Source organism: Pristis pectinata, chromosome 33 (genome assembly GCF_009764475.1).
Source record: "Pristis pectinata isolate sPriPec2 chromosome 33, sPriPec2.1.pri, whole genome shotgun sequence".
In the NCBI taxonomy this organism is placed as follows: domain Eukaryota; kingdom Metazoa; phylum Chordata; class Chondrichthyes; order Rhinopristiformes; family Pristidae; genus Pristis; species Pristis pectinata.
This window is the reverse complement of record NC_067437.1, coordinates 15802598-15821660: the sequence shown is the minus strand read 5'-3', so window position 1 is coordinate 15821660 and position 19063 is coordinate 15802598. Positions and strand designations below refer to the sequence as shown.

Here is a 19063-nt window from a genome sequence, read left to right as displayed (position 1 = left end):
CAACAACATCTCTCTTTCAACTTTTTATAAGGAAGGGAATGTACACAAAATAAAATGGCTTTCCCTTGGAAAACACAAACAAAATTCTGTTTGTTCTTGAGCTTTATATACCTGCTCATTGAGGTGTAGCTTTTTTAGACGTTTCATTAACGTGTCCTTACTGCAGGGCAAGAAAGAAGCCAGATAGCTGTACACTCCTGAACGGTGAGTCAGATTCAGCTCCTGCACCTGTAATTCAATGCTGCACAGACAGACATAGAGGATGGTTAGCATCATGGTGATAAAACTTACATTCAGCACCATCCCCACTCCCACCGCATACCTGGCTCTCTTGCTTAAAACTGAAACTTGTTCAGCAGCCTCGTTACAGAATCCCAGCGTACTAATTTGCATCTTAGGCATATGCACGTCATGTTTAGTATGTGCAGAGAAGGAGAAAGTCATCACATTGTACATGAGCAATCTCCCAACTTTAGCTTGTTTAGCATCTTTTTGAACACTTTTGGACAACTTGGTCTCGAGCCATTCAATTAGGTCATGCCAAATATTTTTATTATATAGATACTTGCTACTGTCATAAGAATCACTCTCTAAAATTCTATTAGGTTTACCGTGAAAATTGTAAAGCAGGGGTCTTGCTCATGATCTTATAAGTTTGAATAAATTACTTACTCCAGCAGGATGGTGTTAATGTCTGAGGTGAAAAATTTCTTCTTTCCTTCCCCTTCAGAAACTTTGGCAGCCTGAGTAAACAGATGTCAATTTTAAAGATACAGATTGCAGCTCAGGTACACTGACAGTCACAGTATTAAAGACACAGGCTGCCTTATAATAATTCCTGGATATAAACTACCAAATTCAGGCCTGGAACTTCCAATGAGTCATTGTAGAATTTATATAGGAGTGATATAATGTCAAATAATCCCAGTGTTGTACCTAAGGATGTACATGATTTTCACTACAGTATACATATCCAGTTTTATACCCAGAAAAGTAGTGCATCATTTTAAAAAGTATAAAAAGAATAAGCATCAACTACTTGATACAGATCCTTGTACAAGATGTTTTGGGATTGTCTGGATACTCCAAGGAACTAAGCAACAGATTAGTGGTGCAGGAACCTTCTCTTTCTGTAGCTATGAACTAAAAGTCCATCTCACTGCTTGTTCTGAACCTTTGTATTCAGAGCCTTTCTGCACAAGCTTGTGGCCTTTCAGTCACAAGGTGCTCAAATAAGGTCAAGTTATGTCAAGGAATCAGATAAAGAGTTGAAGATAAAATATCAAAGGGGAAGAAATACTAGGACAACACAATTAAAGAGGGCAAGGATGATCTCCCAAGCAATGTGCATATATTTAGTCTCTCCAATCAGATTCCATCATCTTCAGTTTTGTCACTTCCACCTATCACCTCCCAGCTTCTTACATCATTCCCAGTGTCCCCCTCCCTCACCTGGATCACCTATCACCCGCCAGCTCTTACTCCTCCCCCCATCTTTTTATACTGGCTATCACCCCTCTCTTTCCTGTTCTGATGAAGGGTCTCAACCCGAAACGTCGACTGTCCATTTCCCTCCATAGATGCTGCTGCTGCCTGACCCACTGAGTTCCTCCAGCTTTCTGTGTGGTGCTCCAGATTTCCAGCATCTACAGTCTCTTGTGTCTACATATAATTAATTTGCTGTCACTCATTATCTAGGTCTGCATATAAATAGTGCCTCACAGGTAAGGTGTGAAAGGGCCACCTGTGCTGGTTTCAAGGTGACCCAAAGTGCTTTTCAAGGCAAGTTCGTGCTATCTCCAGGGAAGAAACTGAGAAATGAACAGGCTCCTCTGATGAGATACATAGGAACATAAAACATTACAGCACAGTTCAGGCCTTTTGGGCCAAAATGTTGTGCCAACATTTTATCCCCCTCTAAGATCTATCTAACCCTTCCCTCCCACATAGCCCTCCATTTCTCTATCATTCATGTGTCTAAGAGTCTCTTAATTGTTTCTAATGTATCTGCCCCCACAACCTCTGCCTGCAATGCGTTCCACACACCCACCACTGTGTGTGTAAAAAAAACTTACCCCTGACATCCCCCTTATATCTTTCTCCGATCACCTTATGCCCCCATGTGTTAGCCATTGTCGCCCTGGGTAAAAGTCTCTGACTGTCTACTCGACCTATGCCTCTTATCATGTTTACAACTCCATCAAGTCACCTCTCATCCTCCTTCTCTCCAAAGAGAAAAGCCCTAGCTCACTCAACCTATCCTCATAAGACATGCTCTCCAATCCAGGCAGCATCCTGGTAAACCTCCTCTGCACCCTCTCTAAAGCTTCTACATCCTTCCTATAATGAGGTGACCAGAACTGAACACAATACTACAAGTGCGGTCTAACCAGAGTTCTATAAAGTTGCAACAGTACCCCGACTAATGAAGGCCAACACACCATACGCCTTCTTAACAACCCTGTAGTATGCAAAGTATGTAGTATGTTCAGTCAGCCCTACCGATGTTCCTCACTATTGAATCAGCAGGGCAAGCACCAAGGGGATTTTTTTTATATATCCGACTGAACGATAATTATGCTAATCTGCTTGTGAAAGGAAGGGACAAGTAAAATCAGAGCATCCACTCTTGATCACTGTCCAAACATCCTTGTTTGAAAAGGGCATATAGGATTGGGTCCAGCTACAATAAAATAGGATTGGGTTCAGCTGCAATAAATTTCATGGCCAAACAGCTTGGGAAGCAGCATTGGTGAAGTTCAGGATGATTTCGCCAACTTTTATTTCCTATAGTTTCCTATTTATACCTGCTGATTAAATTTTACCCACTTTCTCCCCACTCAAGTAAATCTCTCTCTAATCATGCCCTCTTACATTAAATTAATTCTGTTTTGCGGTTACTTTTTTGAAGATGCTGCCTGACATTACTGCCACAGGAGTTTAAACTCCATAAAAAAAAGCAAAAACCTCAATTTTAAAGCAGTGTACTTACGTATGCTTCGTTGCTCGAATACATAGAACATAAGGTCTTAAGATCACGAATGCGTTTTTCAAGCTGAGCGGATATTCCTGATGGCAACTGGGGCACCTGCTTTTGGCTCTGGGTGGGTAGGATGCAGCTTGAAGACACTGCAGTGTTGCTGCTTTCCTCAGGTTCAGAGGCTGGGCTTCCACTGGGTGTTTCTGCCAGCAGCTTATCTATGTCCAAATCCCCAAGCAACTCCATGGCATTGGCAGCTTCCTGAAGCAAGTCATTCTCATTGGAACTCCCCAGAATCGAAAAGACTTGATCGGATGCAGCTAGGTTATACTCGGAAATGCCAGGATTCTTTGTGGCCTGATCTGTCGGCTGAGAGGCAGGCAGTTGCTTCACGTTGGTCTCCTGCTTCTTCATGGCTTCTTTCTCCTTTTGGAACTTTTTGAGCATTGCGGCGAGCGACAGTGTGTCATTGTGATTTCTCCGCTTCTTCTTTTGATGTTTGACTGCATTGAGGGCCACCACTCTGAAAGACAACCAGAAGCAGTAGTGTCAAAGTTACAATAGTTCACTGATATTCTATGTTTAAAATAATGTTTATTTCCTACCACAGCAACTTGAAAATTTGAATTCAACTAAAAAAAAATCTGAAAATAAAAAGCTAATATCAATCACTGCCCCTTCAGTTTGCTTCATCATTCATTGCCACAGCTGATGATCTACATCAATTTCACTTTCTCATCTCATCCCCAGAATCGGCATAATGCATTGCTGTCGGAGGGTTGAAAAGGTAGAGGTGACAGAGGTCAGGAGGGTGAGAGCATGGAAGGATCCAAACTTGAGGATTTTCAATTTGCTGAGCAAACAGAAAGTGAGATGAGAAACGACAGCAACACCTCATCCCTCCACTTCAACACGAATGCCCAGCTCATTGTTTTTTATGAATGTTTTTAAACGTGCTTTACAGATTTTTTTTTGAATAACGTTTGCTCTAATTTCTTTTCCGGTCTCACTTTCTCATGCAGTGCAGTAATAATATTTCAGTAACCAGTGCAGTTTCAGCAATTCAACACCACTTACTCACCCAGACTCCTTGGGAACCTTCAGCTTCCTTGGCTTCTTCTCTTTCATCCCTCCTTCGTCTTTCCTTCTTTGTTTTCTCACTACCCTGTCTTCACCATCTCTTAATTTTTGTTTCTAAAAAAAAACATACACCAACTTTTCTGCTTATTATAAGGTATATAACGGTATGAGAGCTTGAGAACAACCAATCATATCCTTCCCAAGTTCCACATAAAACTTTAAGATGGAGGTTCATCAATATGTCATTCAAAGACTTTTGCAAAATAAAGAAATAGCAATTACATTAGCATCTCAGGACATCAATTAGAATTATACCCTATAGAATAACAAGCTTAACAAAGAAGCATAGATTGAAGATTTATACTTGGATGAATGAAAGGAAAGTTTGAAGACAACCTCATTACTTGGAGACCTTAGAATTTGGAATTTTTACTAATAAGCAGCTATTTAGGCTGTGATTAGATCACTTGAAAGGAAATGATTCAGTATTTGAAATATATAAAATGATAGGGTTAAAGGAGGAAAATGGGATTGGAGTACACAGTTCCAGCTTAAGTGCTCACACTGGATGGCAAACAATCCAAAACCAGGAGTTGCAGCACTTGTGCCCAGCAGCTGGATCAAGTAAACATTATTGAAGGCCAGGTGCACAACAAATTGCACCATGGACCACGTGACAGGCCCATGCTCCAGGTCTCCAAACTTGCCTGCAAAGGACAAAGGCATTGTAAACATCAACGTGCAGATCCTAGTAACTAATCTGACTGCAGCAGAGTGTCATTGAAATGGGACCAGAAAGCTCACCCTCACTAATGTGCCAAGTGTTTGACAGGGGGGCAATAGATGAAGGGGGGCAAGAGAGGAAAAATACCTTAAATTGATTTGTTATTGTCACATGTACCGAGGTATGGTGAAAAACTTGTCTTGCATACCGTTCATACAGATCAATTTATTACAACAGTGCATTGAGGTAGTACAAGGTACGATAACAGAATGCAGAATAAGAAAAATCAGATTTTAAATCACAGAATTAAAATCAAACTTTAGGTGATTTTAGGTAACAGTTTTAGGTGAATACTTACTTTAGGTGATTTTAATCTTTTCTTCCCCACCACATCTTCGTCTTCAGTGTCCGAAGTCTGCCGGAATTGCAGTGTTCCCGTGTTTATGTAAAATCCTCCATATTTCGTTGTCAGGGAGGCTGGAACCAACTCATCATACTGAAAAATAAATTCAGGTTTCAGCAGGAGTTCCAGCACTGTGAGCTGGAATTTTTAGCCTCAGTTAAGCAGACAACTGTACAGTGTTGAAATGGTTGCAGCTGCCCAGTCTACTTTACTCTCTGCTTGGCATCACCAGTGCTTATTCTGAAACTTCTTCTTGGTACTTGACTGCACAAGTTGAAGGTTGCATGTGCAGTTCTTTCCACATTTCCTACCTAGAATAAGCTGCTTCCTGTCACGTTTATCATACTTTGAAATCAGCTTTTTCCATTGCAAATTCTTAAAATTTAACAGCAAGAAACAAACTGCTAGAGGAATTCAGCGGGTCAGGCAGCATTTGTGGAGGCAAAGGATAGTTGACATTTCGGGGCGGGACCCTACATTAAGGTTGTTTGTCTAATGCAGGGTCTCAACTCGAAACGTTGACTATTCCTTTTCCTCCACAGATGCTGCTTGACCTGCTGAGTTCCTCCAGCAGTTTCTTTATTTTTGCTCCAGATTCCAGCATCTGCAGTCTCGTGTCTCCATCGTACAATTTTATAGTTAAATATGATTAATATCAAAGCATTATGGTATAAACTCAGGAACAAATGGCATGACTAAAGTGTACTCTGGCCCAGTTATTCATTCCACCTTTGTTGAAAGTTCCTTGCTTGCAATGCCACAGAACCTTGAATCATGCATCAAAGAAGACCATGATGCCAGTGATGGCTTTTCCAAAGAGCTATCCAATTAAGCCCACAACCCTGCTCTTTGTCCATAGGCCAGTAATCAGCAATATGTAACTGAAATTTTGTTTCAAACTTTCTGAATCCATATTTTTAAGTTGTAAGATGCTTCATGACATTAAGGATATGAAAGCTGTATATAAACATAAACTTTATTTTACTCTTCCCAATTCACATCGTCTACAGTTGAAATGAAGCTGGAACAGCCGAATAAGTTTGAGGGTCACAAGAAATTTTGCAGATGCTGGATGTATCTGGAGCAATACACAAAAAGTGCTGGAGGAACTCAGCAGGCCAGGCAGCATCTGTGGAGGGAGATAAACAGTCGACGTTTCAGGCTGAGACCCTTCATCCCGAACCGGCGACTGTTTAGTTCCCTCCATGGATGCTGCCTGGCCTGCTGACTTCCTCCAGCACTTTTTGTGTATTGCTCCAAATAAGTTTGAGGAAATTTATATTCTGTGCTATTTAGCACTTACATACATGATTAATACATTTAGAAATGTTACCAAAAAAAAGGCTGTGTGACTGTTACTGAGGAAAACTGCAAGATGTCAGTGGACCGAAATTACATAAAAGTGGTAAGGAATAAAAAAGAAACAAAAAGTAAAGAATAATAAAATTTTTTTAATCTGGGAAAGCCAACAAGACAAAGGAATACACAATTACTCATAGGGCATAGAAGTACTAAAGGAATGAAGGGAGCTTAGAACTGAAATCCCAAGATCTCTGGCAGCAGGACAGTGTAATTAAGAAGGCATTTGGTATACTTTCTGTTTTGACCAAGGCAACAAGAGCAGTGAGGATACGCTAGAATGACAAAATACTATCTTGGTGAAGCTACAGTGTTGCATAGAGTTTTGATCACCAAATTACAGGACAAGTGAGATTGCAGTAAAGAGATTACAGAGGAGATAAGAGGATGTTGCTGCCCCCAGAGAAATTTAGTCATCAGGAAGGAATGGCTAGGTTGGAGATACTTCTAGAGCAAAGGAAGCTGACAGGAGATTTAATTGTGAAGTTACTTCCCTTAGTGGCTGGGGTACATTTCCTTCAGTCACACAGTGCAGAAGGCCATTCAGTCCATCATCACTGTGTGGGTTGAACAAAGTTAAGCAATTCATCCCATTCCCTGCTTTTTGTCCACAGCCCTGCAAATCTGTCTGTAGCTGACAAAACTGAACCCAAGGGGTCAATTACTAGAGTGCAGAGATGCAAGATAATTGACGAAAGGATCAGTGGAGAGATGAGGAAAACGTTTTTTCACTAAAGAGAAAGATGGGATCGACATTCTAACTGCCTGAAAGAGTGGTCCACACTTAAACTGTCATCATTTTTGGAATACCCAGGAACACAACTCGGGAACACAACTACCATAATTTACAAGGCACTGACCAAGGGCCTGGACATGAAATACTATGAACAATTCACTTTTGGCCAGTAAAGGCACAATGGGCCAAATGGCCCCCTTCTGTTCAATAAATTCCCACGATCCCACATCACCACCATATAGCAGGAGCTCCACAGTGGCTGCACTTAATGCTCCTGCCATTTTGTTACCCAAATGCCAGAAACACAATAGGCCATGGTGCTACTCCCTGATCCACCTCCAGAAGGAACAGTGTTCAAAAACCATTGGTAGATATTGAGGAAAGAGAAGGTTACAAGTGAAAGCAGAAGTCCTACGAAAATACCAGGAAGAAGTCTGTTGCCACTTCTGAATGACACAGATTTGAGGTTGTTTCCCAGAAGTGAAAGGATGCTGTTATACAAAGTTCCTTCATTAAGGGGCCAAACAACATTCTACCATGTGATGGTCTCATGCTCTCAATTCTGAACTTCCATCTGATTTCTTAAAAGACAAAACTGTTCTTAAATCAACTAATAACCACAAGACTGAAATGCTAAGTAAGTTTTTGACAGTTAAATTAGGTATAATTGCACTGTATGAATATCATCTCACTATTTGAATATCAGCACACACTTGCACTATAGGCATATTAGCATTCAAATGCATAGAATTCTGAATGCTAACTGTAACAGCACAGAGAATAAAATCAGAAGATATATTGGCAATAGGAAACCCCAGAAAAACAAAATCAATAGCAGGAGATTTGCAAACGGCCAACATGCAAAGCTGGTGGTCAGACTCCTATCACTTGGAAAATTAACTCTTTAATATTCAGTACAGTTTCCCCTGGTAGAAGGAAACGACTACCACAATTTCAATTTATTCCATGGTGTCCTGTGAAGATTCTGCCTTGGGGAACAGACACCAAAGCAGAAAATAAATCCTTACCTCACACATGTATTTAGAAGGCCTACTAAATAGCACAATGGAAGTCAGCGAACACTACTCAACGAGTACAGTTATAATTAGCAGCTTGACACTGCTCAAAAAGCACATATCAAACCACCACCATAACTTCTGCACGTTACCACACTTGCTTTTCCTTCACTTGTGGGTCATAACTAGCAAAGTCTGCATTCGTTGTCCTTGGGATGATGGCAGTGAGCTGCAGGCCACATGATGGATGTTTTCCTACAGTACGTTTCACTGGGAAGTTTCAGGTTTTGACCCAGAGATGAAGGAATTGCAACATATTTCCATGTCAAGATCCTGTGCAACTTTAAGGAGAGAGCACACACGACGGCATTTCTTTGCATCTGGTGCTCTTGTCCTTTTAGATGGTGAAAGCTGTGATTTTGAGAGCTGCTGTTAACACATTGGCAAGAATTTATGTAGTTTGATTAAGTTACTTGAACACCCACACCCCCCCCCCCCCCACCCACACACACACACAATGTTGATTATGGGGGATTTAGCAATGAAAATGCTGTTGAATATAAAGGAGAGCTGGTTACATCACCTCCTGCTGGATATGGTCACTAGATAGCATGAATTTTATTTACTAATTCTCCGCAAGCCACTATTGCTAACGTTAACTTGAAAATGAAGACGTTCTCTGCTCATTCTGGAATTCATCTCTTTTGACCTTGTTTGGGCAAAGATGGTAAATGAGGTCAGTATCCATAGCCTTTCCTGTATCCAATTCACTCAATCCCTCCTTAATATCACATGAAGGAAACTGAATTGCCTGAGCACCAACTTCATTGATGTAGGCAACTATGCTGCCAGTAGGTCTGCTATAACCACACTTATTACAGGCCATCCCCAGGTTAAGAACGCCAATTTAAGGACACCCCTACATATAAACCTCCCATGATATTATTAAATTCAAAAGTCCAACGTACGTAAAAGTGCTCGTTCCTATGAACGGCAGAACTAGTTTCCCCCCCCCCTCTCTCTCCCTCTCTCTCCACTTTTAGTAATTGTTCTTTCTTATCAATCTGATGTGATTTTGATGCTATTTATTACAATACTGTGGAGGTACAGTTACCATATCAAGTGATTTTTGTGTATTTTCTGACTGACGGACAAAATCAACTTTTGGACATCTGTAAAAACCGAACCCATTCATTACCCAGAGACAGCCTGTACAATTGGTTCTGCTACTGACCAGTCTTGGAAGGTCCCACACAAATATGAAGTGAATTAAATACACAGGTACTCATCTATTGCCATAGACCAATACTCACCGCTTCAGAGTTATCAATGAATGGATCAGTGTCATCATAGCCGTATCCCATGTCAATTAAATCCTGCATGCGGTCTTTTCGTCGCTTGTGGTTCTTCTGACCCTGAAATCCAGACATATTGATTAATTTCCTTGTCAGCAAGTTAAGGAGACGAAAGAGAATGCATGCAAGATTACAGTCAATATCCTGCTGCTTTTTTGGACATCTATCTCCCAGTGCAGGGTAGGTGGTTAAACTCTGGTTAGTGGGGTGGATGTTTGGGTATCCCCAGTTAGTGTTTATCATCATCTGAGTGTTTTTTTCCACTCTGTCCAAGTTTATCCATACATAATTGCAGAGGTAGTTCCTGTAACAATGGTGAACCCATTGAATTCTTTTTGTTGCTGTTACTTGCCAGTGAACAATGAAATATGACCTGTATGACATGTCAGATGTATGTGCTCTGATAAAGGATTTAACCAATTGGATTTCTTATGAAGATAATCAGAGATTCGTTCAATAAAAAAAGAAATAAATGCAATGATAAGCGTAAGATATATGTCGTAAATGGTAGGGTGCTAAGGAATGCTGATGAACAGAAGGACCTTGAAGGAAGGAACTGTCGCTATTTCGGCTCGAAACCCTGCATCAGGACTGAGAGTGGACAGGCGAGATGGCCAGTATTAAGAATGGGAGTGGAGACAGGAGTCCGAGGAGATTGGTGGACTGAGGTAGGGTGTAAGATGACAGATGCTGCTTGACCCGTCGCATTCCTCTAGCAGATTGTTTGTTGCTCCAGATTCCAGCATCTGCAGTCTCTTGTGTCTCCACTGGTCAGACCACAATTGGAGTATTGAGTGCAGCACACTAGAGGAAGGATGCGGTTGCAGTGAAGAGAGTGCAGAGGAGACTCAGCAGGATGTTGCTTAGTTTGAAGGTCTTTAATTACAGGGAGAGATTGGATGGGCATACTTGTTTCCCCTGGAGCAGGAGAGGCTGAGGGGTGACCTGATAGAAATATACAAGATTATGAGATGCATAGATAAGGTAGATAGTGAGAATCTTTTTCCCTTCGTAGGGGATATCAAAAACAAGAGGGCGTAAGTTTAAGGTGAGAGGAAGGAGTTTTAAACATGATTTGAGGGCAGGGTTTTTTTTTGCACAGAGGAGATGGTGGAGTCACTAACTTTAAGAGACATTTAGATAGGCACTTGAATAGATAAGGCACAGAGGGATAAGGATCTAACACAGGAAAACGGGATTAGTGTGAATGCGCTGAGCCGAAGGGCCCATTTCTGTGCTGTACAACTCCATGACCTTCAAATAATTACTTTACAATTTAAATTATCCATACAATTGGTAGTCAATAATTTTAAAATCAACCCTTGATGTCAGTTCAATTTTACAACATACCCAGAAGTTGCCTGGGAGGCGTGATGCATTTACAACTCAGGAATGGGGTGAGAAAAGACCAATGAAACTATCAAGCTACTGAGATAGCATTTCGTTAGGCACAGAACACGTGCTCAGAGGGCTTAAGTTTTGCTGCATCCTGTCCAGTAGTTCTTCATTTCTCTAATATGGAGGTCTACAGAGTACAATTAAAACCACACTGATCATTTCGTCCCTGCAACGTCAACATTGGCTGAGATGTCAAACCGAAGCATTGTCTGAGTTGGATGTAAAATACCCCCTGCACAGAATCGCCACCTCGTGCTCTTCCGCGTACACACTTACATATTTTTCCTCAAGTTTCTTCGCTAAAGCTTCCACTTCTTTCCTTTCTTTCTCTTCATTATTAAAAGGATCATCAGGATTGGTAGGATTTCTCTATTGAAACAAAAAAAGAGATTTGTTTGAGATGCAAGACAGATGAAACAATTGAAATGGAAGTGTCTTCCTGTGGCCTCACTTGTGTACTTGCACTGGCTGCCCATTGAGCAACCAACATAAGAAGACCACAGGAGATCCAAGGGTGGTACAGTTGCGCAGCTGGTATAGCTGCTGCCTCACAGTTCCAGAGCCCCAGGTTCAATCCTGACCTTTGATGCTGTCTGTGTGGAGTTTATATGTTCCCCTTGTGCTGTGTGAGTTGCTTCAGGGTGCTCCGGTTTCCTCCCACATCCCAAATATAAGTGCTGGTTGGTAGGTTAATTGACCACTGTAAATTGTCACTAGTGAGTAGGTACGTGGTAGAATCCGGGGGGAATTTATGAGAATGTGGGGAGATTAAGATGGGTTAGGATAGGATTAGTGCAAAAATGGATGGTTGATGGTTGGCTGAAGGGTCTGTTACTGTGTTTTGTCTCTCTATGACTATATGCTGACTTATCTGATCTAATATAGGGGCAACTGCAACAATTAGGCCAAGTAAGTATAAGGCAAGAAAAGAGGAGAATTCAACTATTATTTCCTGAAAGTTATAAGCACCTGGTTCTCCCTCACCCATCTTGGGAAGGAGCACAATTAACTTCATAAAGCATAACTGATTATAGCGATAACAACAGCAGCTCAAGGAACTGAATGGTCTCTTCCTCTTGTTATGGTGGAAATATTTCAAAGAATCTGTATGAAACAATCTGGCAGCAACCATGCAACATATAGTGCCTTTCTTATATGGGACTAAGTGATTAGAATATCTTGAATACTCAAGAATAGAAATCCATTCAAATCAGAATAAAGCACATCATTTCCGAATTAGTACAATGAAATAGAGTTACCATGTGGTAGGACTACATTTGGATTTCACACACCTATGAATGACTACAAGCCCATGATAGGCTGAGATGTAATGATTTCAAAGGTGACCCTGCAAATCAGTTGTCAAGAGACACAAGAGACTGCAAATGCCGGAATCTGGAGCAAAAAATGAACTGCTGAAAGAATTCAACAGGTCAAGCAGCATCCGTGGAGGCAAAAGGTATGTGTTGACATTTCAGGTCAAGACCATGCATCAGTCTTTGCTCCATTTGCCAAGAGAACTAGGTTTGGACAATAAACGCAGCCTTGCCAGTGTCAGGCATGTTTCAGGATCAAACTAAGTAATTAAGAAACAAGCTAATGCCTATATTAGAGTAGAAACTCATGAAAAAATGAAAACAAGCAAGACCAAAGTTTCTAAGATTCATACTTCCAACCTGCACAAAATCTTAACTCAAAGAAAATATTTTGGACCACTAATGAATTTGAAAGCTCTCATAAAAGACAGTTGTGCTATATTTATGACTTGATTGAAAAGGCATAGAATCATGGAATCCATGAAAACTTTCAACATAGAAGAAAGCCATTTGATCCATCATGTTATGCAGCTTCCCAGCCTAAACTTATCCTCAAATGCAAGATCCATAGTCCTGAGGTCAGTCCTCTTCCATTACACATCCAGGTACTTTTTAAAAGTAATGAAGGTATAGCTTATGAATGCCAAGGCCCAAAAAAGATTAAACACCCATTAGCAAAATACTGCTGATACTGAAAATATGAAATAAAACAGAAAATGCTAGAAATAGTTAGCATGTCATGCTATTTCTGGTGAAAGGTCATCAACAGATGCTGTCTGATCTGCTGAGTATTTCCAGTATTTTCTGTTGTATTAAGGATTTAATATAATCCTTCAGTTCTCCAGGTAAAGATGCTAGTGAAGCAGTACTGAACCAGGTAGAAGCCCAACCTGTGGATGCCATAATTATCAGGGAAATATGAGAAGGAAATTGAGAAAGAAAATTAACTTTTATTCATACAGCAACTGCCGGAATAACAGAAAACTCCAAATTAAAAGAAAAACACAAAGATAACTTTTTACATCAATGTCCACAGTCGAGAAGTCTTTGACCAAAGAGTCTGTGCATGTAATGGAAAATGCTGGCAAAACACAGCAGCTTAGACAGCATTGCGGAAAGAGAAACAGTGAAATTTTCAAGTCAGGGACCCTCCATCAAAACTCCTAACTTTTTCCAGCATTTTCTGTTTCTGCTGTTTTTTTTTATTTGTGTAAGCTTGTGAAGCTGCAATGCCCTTCATAGTTAAGAAGCAAAAAAAAATCAATACTCAATATCCAGGGTCCACACAAAATGCTTGGGCAAGATACTTGGCAAAAGCCATAAACCTATATAAACCAACCATAGCGGGAGTTGGCATCTCTCAGAAGTACCAGTAATCAAACTGCAAAATAGAAAAAAGGTGTAATGTTTGGCTAAGAGAGAGAGGAAAAATAAGCTGGCATTTAGGTTACATACAGTGGACTAATTGTATATCAGATGCTTCTGAATGCATCTGGTACTTATTAACAGGGGAAAAATTTCACAAGAATCAAAGTGCCACAGCACAAGAGTTCCACAATATCAAAACTTTCAACACTTAGTAAAACAACAAACGATGTCTGCAGAGGTACAGGAATGTTTTCCTATCCTGATGGCAAAAAATTAAACCTGATGTATCCTGACATGCAAGTTAATTTATAAGGTAAGATAACATAAGATATATTTATTAGTCACATGTACATCGAAACACACAGTGAAAGGCATCTTTTACTTAGAGTGTTCTGGAGGCAGCCCCCCAGTGTCGCCATGCTTCCAGCGCCAACATAGCATGGGTCAATTTCCTGTTCAACTTCTACCAGCTGAATTTCAACACAGGTTTGTACACAAGAAAATATCCTGTACACAAGTCAAGTTGGTAAAAATAGGAGACTATTCAGTCCTTTGACATTTTGCCATCTGGCTGATCTCTACCACAACTTCATTAATCCAAATCATAGCATAAAAGTACTGGCTACACCAGTATAGTGCTAAGTGCTTTGTTTTCTTGGATGAAACATTAAACTAAGAGCATTTTGCTCTCTGAGGCAGACATAAAAAATTTTTCTCACTATTCTGAGAAAACCAGGATATCCCTTGCATCTTTGCCAATATTTATCCTTCAAGTAACTCTTCTAAACAGGTCATTATAACATTTCTGCTTGTGGGAAATTACTATGCATAAATTGACAGCCACGAATCCTATAACAGGGTAACTTTTACTCTGGCTCTAAAGTGCTCTAAGACGCCCTAACAAGGATGTGAATGGCATTATACAAGTGCAAGGTTTTTGATAGCCAGTTATCAGGATCTAGCTCCTGACAAAACCACACTGATAATTCAGGCTTCTCATTCAATGGTCCACGATGACCCTTCTTGTTATTTCACCGAGGAGCATTAATTCAGCTGCCAACCAATTCAGCTAAGTAATGAGCCAGTTTGACACAATAACAATGCCAGCGACAGTGGGATTCTCCAGCAATTTCTCGTGAGAGAAGGCATTGTTCAAAACAGCAACAAATAAATTCATTTCCAGCTATCACTTATTGTCCCGTGTCTGATCCAGATCCCAAGTTCCATGTTTTGATTACAGTGGAATATTAAACACAGTGACAGGACTGGTCAACGTTCAATAAAGAAAAGTAGCAAACTGCAAACGTGGTTATAATGATTATAAGATAGGAGACAGGCTAGAAGCCACTGTTTGGAGAGGATGAGAAGTTAGTGTTGGGTGGATAAAGTTGTGAGTGAGTGAAAATGACTTAGGGTGTGTGGGGGAATCAGTGGGATGGTGGAGAGGTATCATCATTCTGGTTGACGAGGGCCCATGGTGATGGTGGACTTGGAGAGCTTTTATGGGACAGTGGAAGAGTCCACGGGATGGTGATGGTACAGAAATCCTTGGTGGCAAAGGAGATCAACGGGTATAGTGGAAGTGGCTGATTCTCCAGAGTGGCAGGGAATGAGAAAAGGGTACAGAAGGGACGCGAGTGACAGTCAGGGGTTTTCAAAGGGTTGTTGACACGATGAGAAAGGGTGATGGATAGGATGTTGAGGAACAGGCTGAAGAGGCGATGATGTAGTGTTAATGGGGGGGCGTGTATGGGGGTATGTGAGGCAAACAGGGTAGAGCAAGGGAAAAAGTGACACACAACAGTCAATGATCAGTAGGGGATATAGGGGTGGCAAAGACTTAGCAGTGTCAGAAAGGTGGGGTCAATGGACGGGATGTAACTTGGCAATTTCAACGGGGGGGGGATGGGATGCATCAATGGAGGGAGTCACAACCTGGCACAGACAGTGAGCTTGGTGGTGGTGGGAGTCACGACGCAGTACATTCCATCGGTCAATGGGGATTGAATCCCGGCACAGTCAATGAGATCCTGAGGGGACGGGGTGGGGAGAAGTTACCCATTACGGTCCGTCGATCAATGGGGAACACAACTTGGCAAGGTCAACAGAGGGGTGACGGTGAGGATCAATGGGTGGCACGACTCAAGCGGGATCTGAATGATGGCAGCATCAATGGGTGCTGTGTAGTGGAGTCAAAGGGGGGCGATGGCGGGATCAATAGGCTGCACTCAACGGAGTCAAAGTGAATGATGGCAGGATGAATGGTGTGCCCATCTCAGCAGGATCGGTGGGGTGGGGTGGGGTGGGGTGCGGGGGGGGGGGGGTCAATGGGGCAACACAGCCGGGCCAGGCTGAGGTGACAGTGGATTCAGCACAGTGAGGACAGCGAAAACCTCGGAGATGAATCACTGACAGCCGGGTCAGCGGGGCAGCAGCTGTCCCCGGAGCCCAGGGAGGAGACCGGGGGGAGCCCAGCGGCACACCGACCTGACCTCCGGACCCCCCCTCCCCAGTACCGGGGCGCTGACGGGCTGCCGTCCTGCAGCTCCTACCTTGGCCTCCCGCAGTAGCTCGTTGTAGTTGTACTCGGTGTGGCTGCGGTCGCTGGGCTCGCTCAGCCTCAGGCCGAAGCGCACGTTGCCCTGTTCGCCCCGCTCCTCTCGCCGCTTCTTCTTGGGGGCGGCGGGAGGCGCGGGCACGGCGTCGGGCGCGCTCACAGTGTTGAAGGCCACCCTCCGGGGTTCTGACATGTCTGCGTGCGGCGAGCGGGGCGGGCCTGCCGCACCGGGCCGGGGCCGGGGCCGAGGCCGGGGCCGGGGGCCGGGGCCGGCGCCAGGCCGCGGAGTCGCTGCGGGCGCGATCAAACCCCCCTCCCCTCACCGAGGCCGCACCAGCGCCGCCATCTTGCGCGTTCCGACGTCACGGAGAGGCGTACGCATTGCACGTCACGTCATGGCCATACGTGCTTGCGTCATTTTCATCGAACCATGCGTCACGGCAACCCTGGCGCCACAGATGACGTCATATATCTTGCAGTAGCGCCAATGCCAAAGATGTTCTCTCTTTGACTGGTGACTGTGTTGCATGTTAGTCCAGTTTATTGTCATGTGCACAAGTACATGTATGAACAAGTGCAATGAAAAACTTACTTGCAGCAGCGTCACAGGCACGTAGCATCAGAGATGCAACATTTGCAAGAAAAATGTAAATTATACATAGATTATGCAAGAAAGAACACAATTAGAACAAAAATAGGTCCATTGTAGTGCAAAATGATCATCGTACTAACCCAATGTAACTGCACTGTGTAATGAATTAACCTGTACGATCAGTATGCAAGACAAGTTTTTCACTGTACCTCAGTACAAGTGACAATAATAAACCAATACCTCTTCCATCAGGTAGAAGATACAGGAGCCCGAGGGCATGTACCACCAGACTTAAGGACAGCTTCTACCCCACTGTGATAAGGCTATTAAACGGTTCCCTTTGTACAATGAGATGGACTATGACCTCATGATCTACCTTGATGTGACCTTGCACCTTATTGCACTGCACTTTCTCTGTAGCTGTGACACTTTACTCTGTACTGTTATTGTTTTTACCTGTACTACATCAATGCACTCTGTACTAACCCAATGTAACTGCACTGTGTCATGAATTGACCTGTACGATCGGTATGCAAGACAAGTTTTTCACTGTACCTTGGTACGTGACAATAATAAACCAATACCAATACTCTAATGAATTCTAGCTTTGCTTGTCCCCACAAGTGGATACCCACATTAAAACCTAATAGGATGTTAAAGATCTGTGTTAGGGCACTTGATATTGATAAATATTTAAAAGATCAAGGAATTGAGGGTTATGTGGAACTGGTACAGAAGAGAAGTTGAGGTCAGTATAGAGCAGGCTTCATCATAGTGAATGGCAGGCAGGTTTGAGAGGCTGAGTGGCCTACTCCTGCTCCTGCTCCTGCTCCTGTTTACTTACATCCAAAGCCATGTTTCTGAAAGAGAAAAAAAGACAATCTCGCAGAGATAAACTCCAGATTCTTATCTAAATCTTTACGCATTTTTTGTAGTGCCTCTTTAATACTCCAAGTGTAATCTAACCAAAATTCAATATTATTTTATAACTTCTCTACTTTCAACTCTGACCCAACAGGAACAGATAAAGATGTGGTTTGCTTTTGTTGTGTCCTTAATAACCTGTATGCCATTTCTAGTGATTTATATGCAAAGACAGAAAATACTAGAAATGTCCACAGGCCAGGTAGGATCTGTGGAAAGAGAAACCAAAGTTAATGTTTCAGGTCTGAGACCTTTCATTAGTGGTTTGTACAATAATCAGACTGCAGATTAGCAAGGTTCTGACCAAGGATTTTGACCTGAAACGTTAACTCTTTTTCTCTTTCCACAGATGCCACCTGTGCTGTGGTGTGTTTCCAGAGTTTCCGTCTTTATTAAGAGTTTTCTTTATTAGTCATATGTACATCAAAACACATGGTGAAATGCATCTTTGAGTTGTTACGAGCCAGGTTGCTACTTGGTGACTGTCCCTTTAAGGCACCTAGACAGTAGTGTAGTAGTGTGTGTGTGTGGTGTTATCTGAGGACTGCAAGACTATATCTGGAGCGTACTGGCTGTTGCACAGAGAGAGAGAGAGAGAGAGACAGAGACAGAGACAGAGAGACAGAGAGGAGGGGGGAGAGGGAGAGAAAGAGAGACACTGACTGCTGGTCTCTGTATCTATGGATGAAGAACAATAGCTGTGACTGTCACTATACAATCCACGTATGGATTTTCAGAGCAACCTGTGGAGTGCACTTTGTCGTTAACCTGGACTGGAAAGCGGGTATATATGTGGGCGGCCACAAATTGAGTGCCCTCGGTGTGGCAGATGCTTCGGAACAGAGCAATGGAGATCATCGATGATTGAGGTGTCGTATGGGTTCCATCGTGGAACATGTGGATTTCGTAAATTCTCTCTACATTCTCTCTACAATCTACCGTGGTTTTGCAAAAGCTTTTGCTCATTGTTCTAGGGGGCAGCCTGCAAGTGTGGTCATGCTTCCGGCGCCATCATAGCATGCCCACAACTTCCTAACCCGTACGTCTTTGGAATGTGGGAGGAAACCAGAGCACCTGGAGGAAACCCACACAGACACGGGGGGAACGAACAAACTCCTTACAGACAGCAGTCAGAATTGAACTCGGGTCGTTGGCGCTGTAATAGCGTCATGCTAACTGCTACACTACCGTGCCTGTGGATATTAGTGATTTATGATTTGTAATGTTAGTAATTTGTATGTTGGTCCTCCTAGAT

General features: G+C 42.4%; 1 protein-coding gene across 1 annotated transcript in view; it reads right to left on the bottom strand.

Annotated features, from left to right (window-relative positions):
* LOC127585632 (ubinuclein-2-like) overlaps positions 1 to 16647 on the bottom strand; it is a 59169-nt gene extending 42522 nt beyond the window's left edge. Inside the window, exons 1-8 of the mRNA XM_052043245.1 lie at positions 16288 to 16647; positions 11328 to 11420; positions 9612 to 9713; positions 5143 to 5280; positions 4062 to 4174; positions 2993 to 3503; positions 673 to 743; positions 112 to 241 (exon numbers count right to left, since the gene is read on the bottom strand). Coding sequence (XP_051899205.1) covers positions 112 to 241; positions 673 to 743; positions 2993 to 3503; positions 4062 to 4174; positions 5143 to 5280; positions 9612 to 9713; positions 11328 to 11420; positions 16288 to 16485 — 1356 coding nt within the window. The 5' untranslated portion in view covers positions 16486 to 16647. The remainder of the gene's footprint in view (positions 1 to 111; positions 242 to 672; positions 744 to 2992; positions 3504 to 4061; positions 4175 to 5142; positions 5281 to 9611; positions 9714 to 11327; positions 11421 to 16287) is intronic.
* Between the last annotated feature and the right edge of the window lie 2416 nt (positions 16648 to 19063).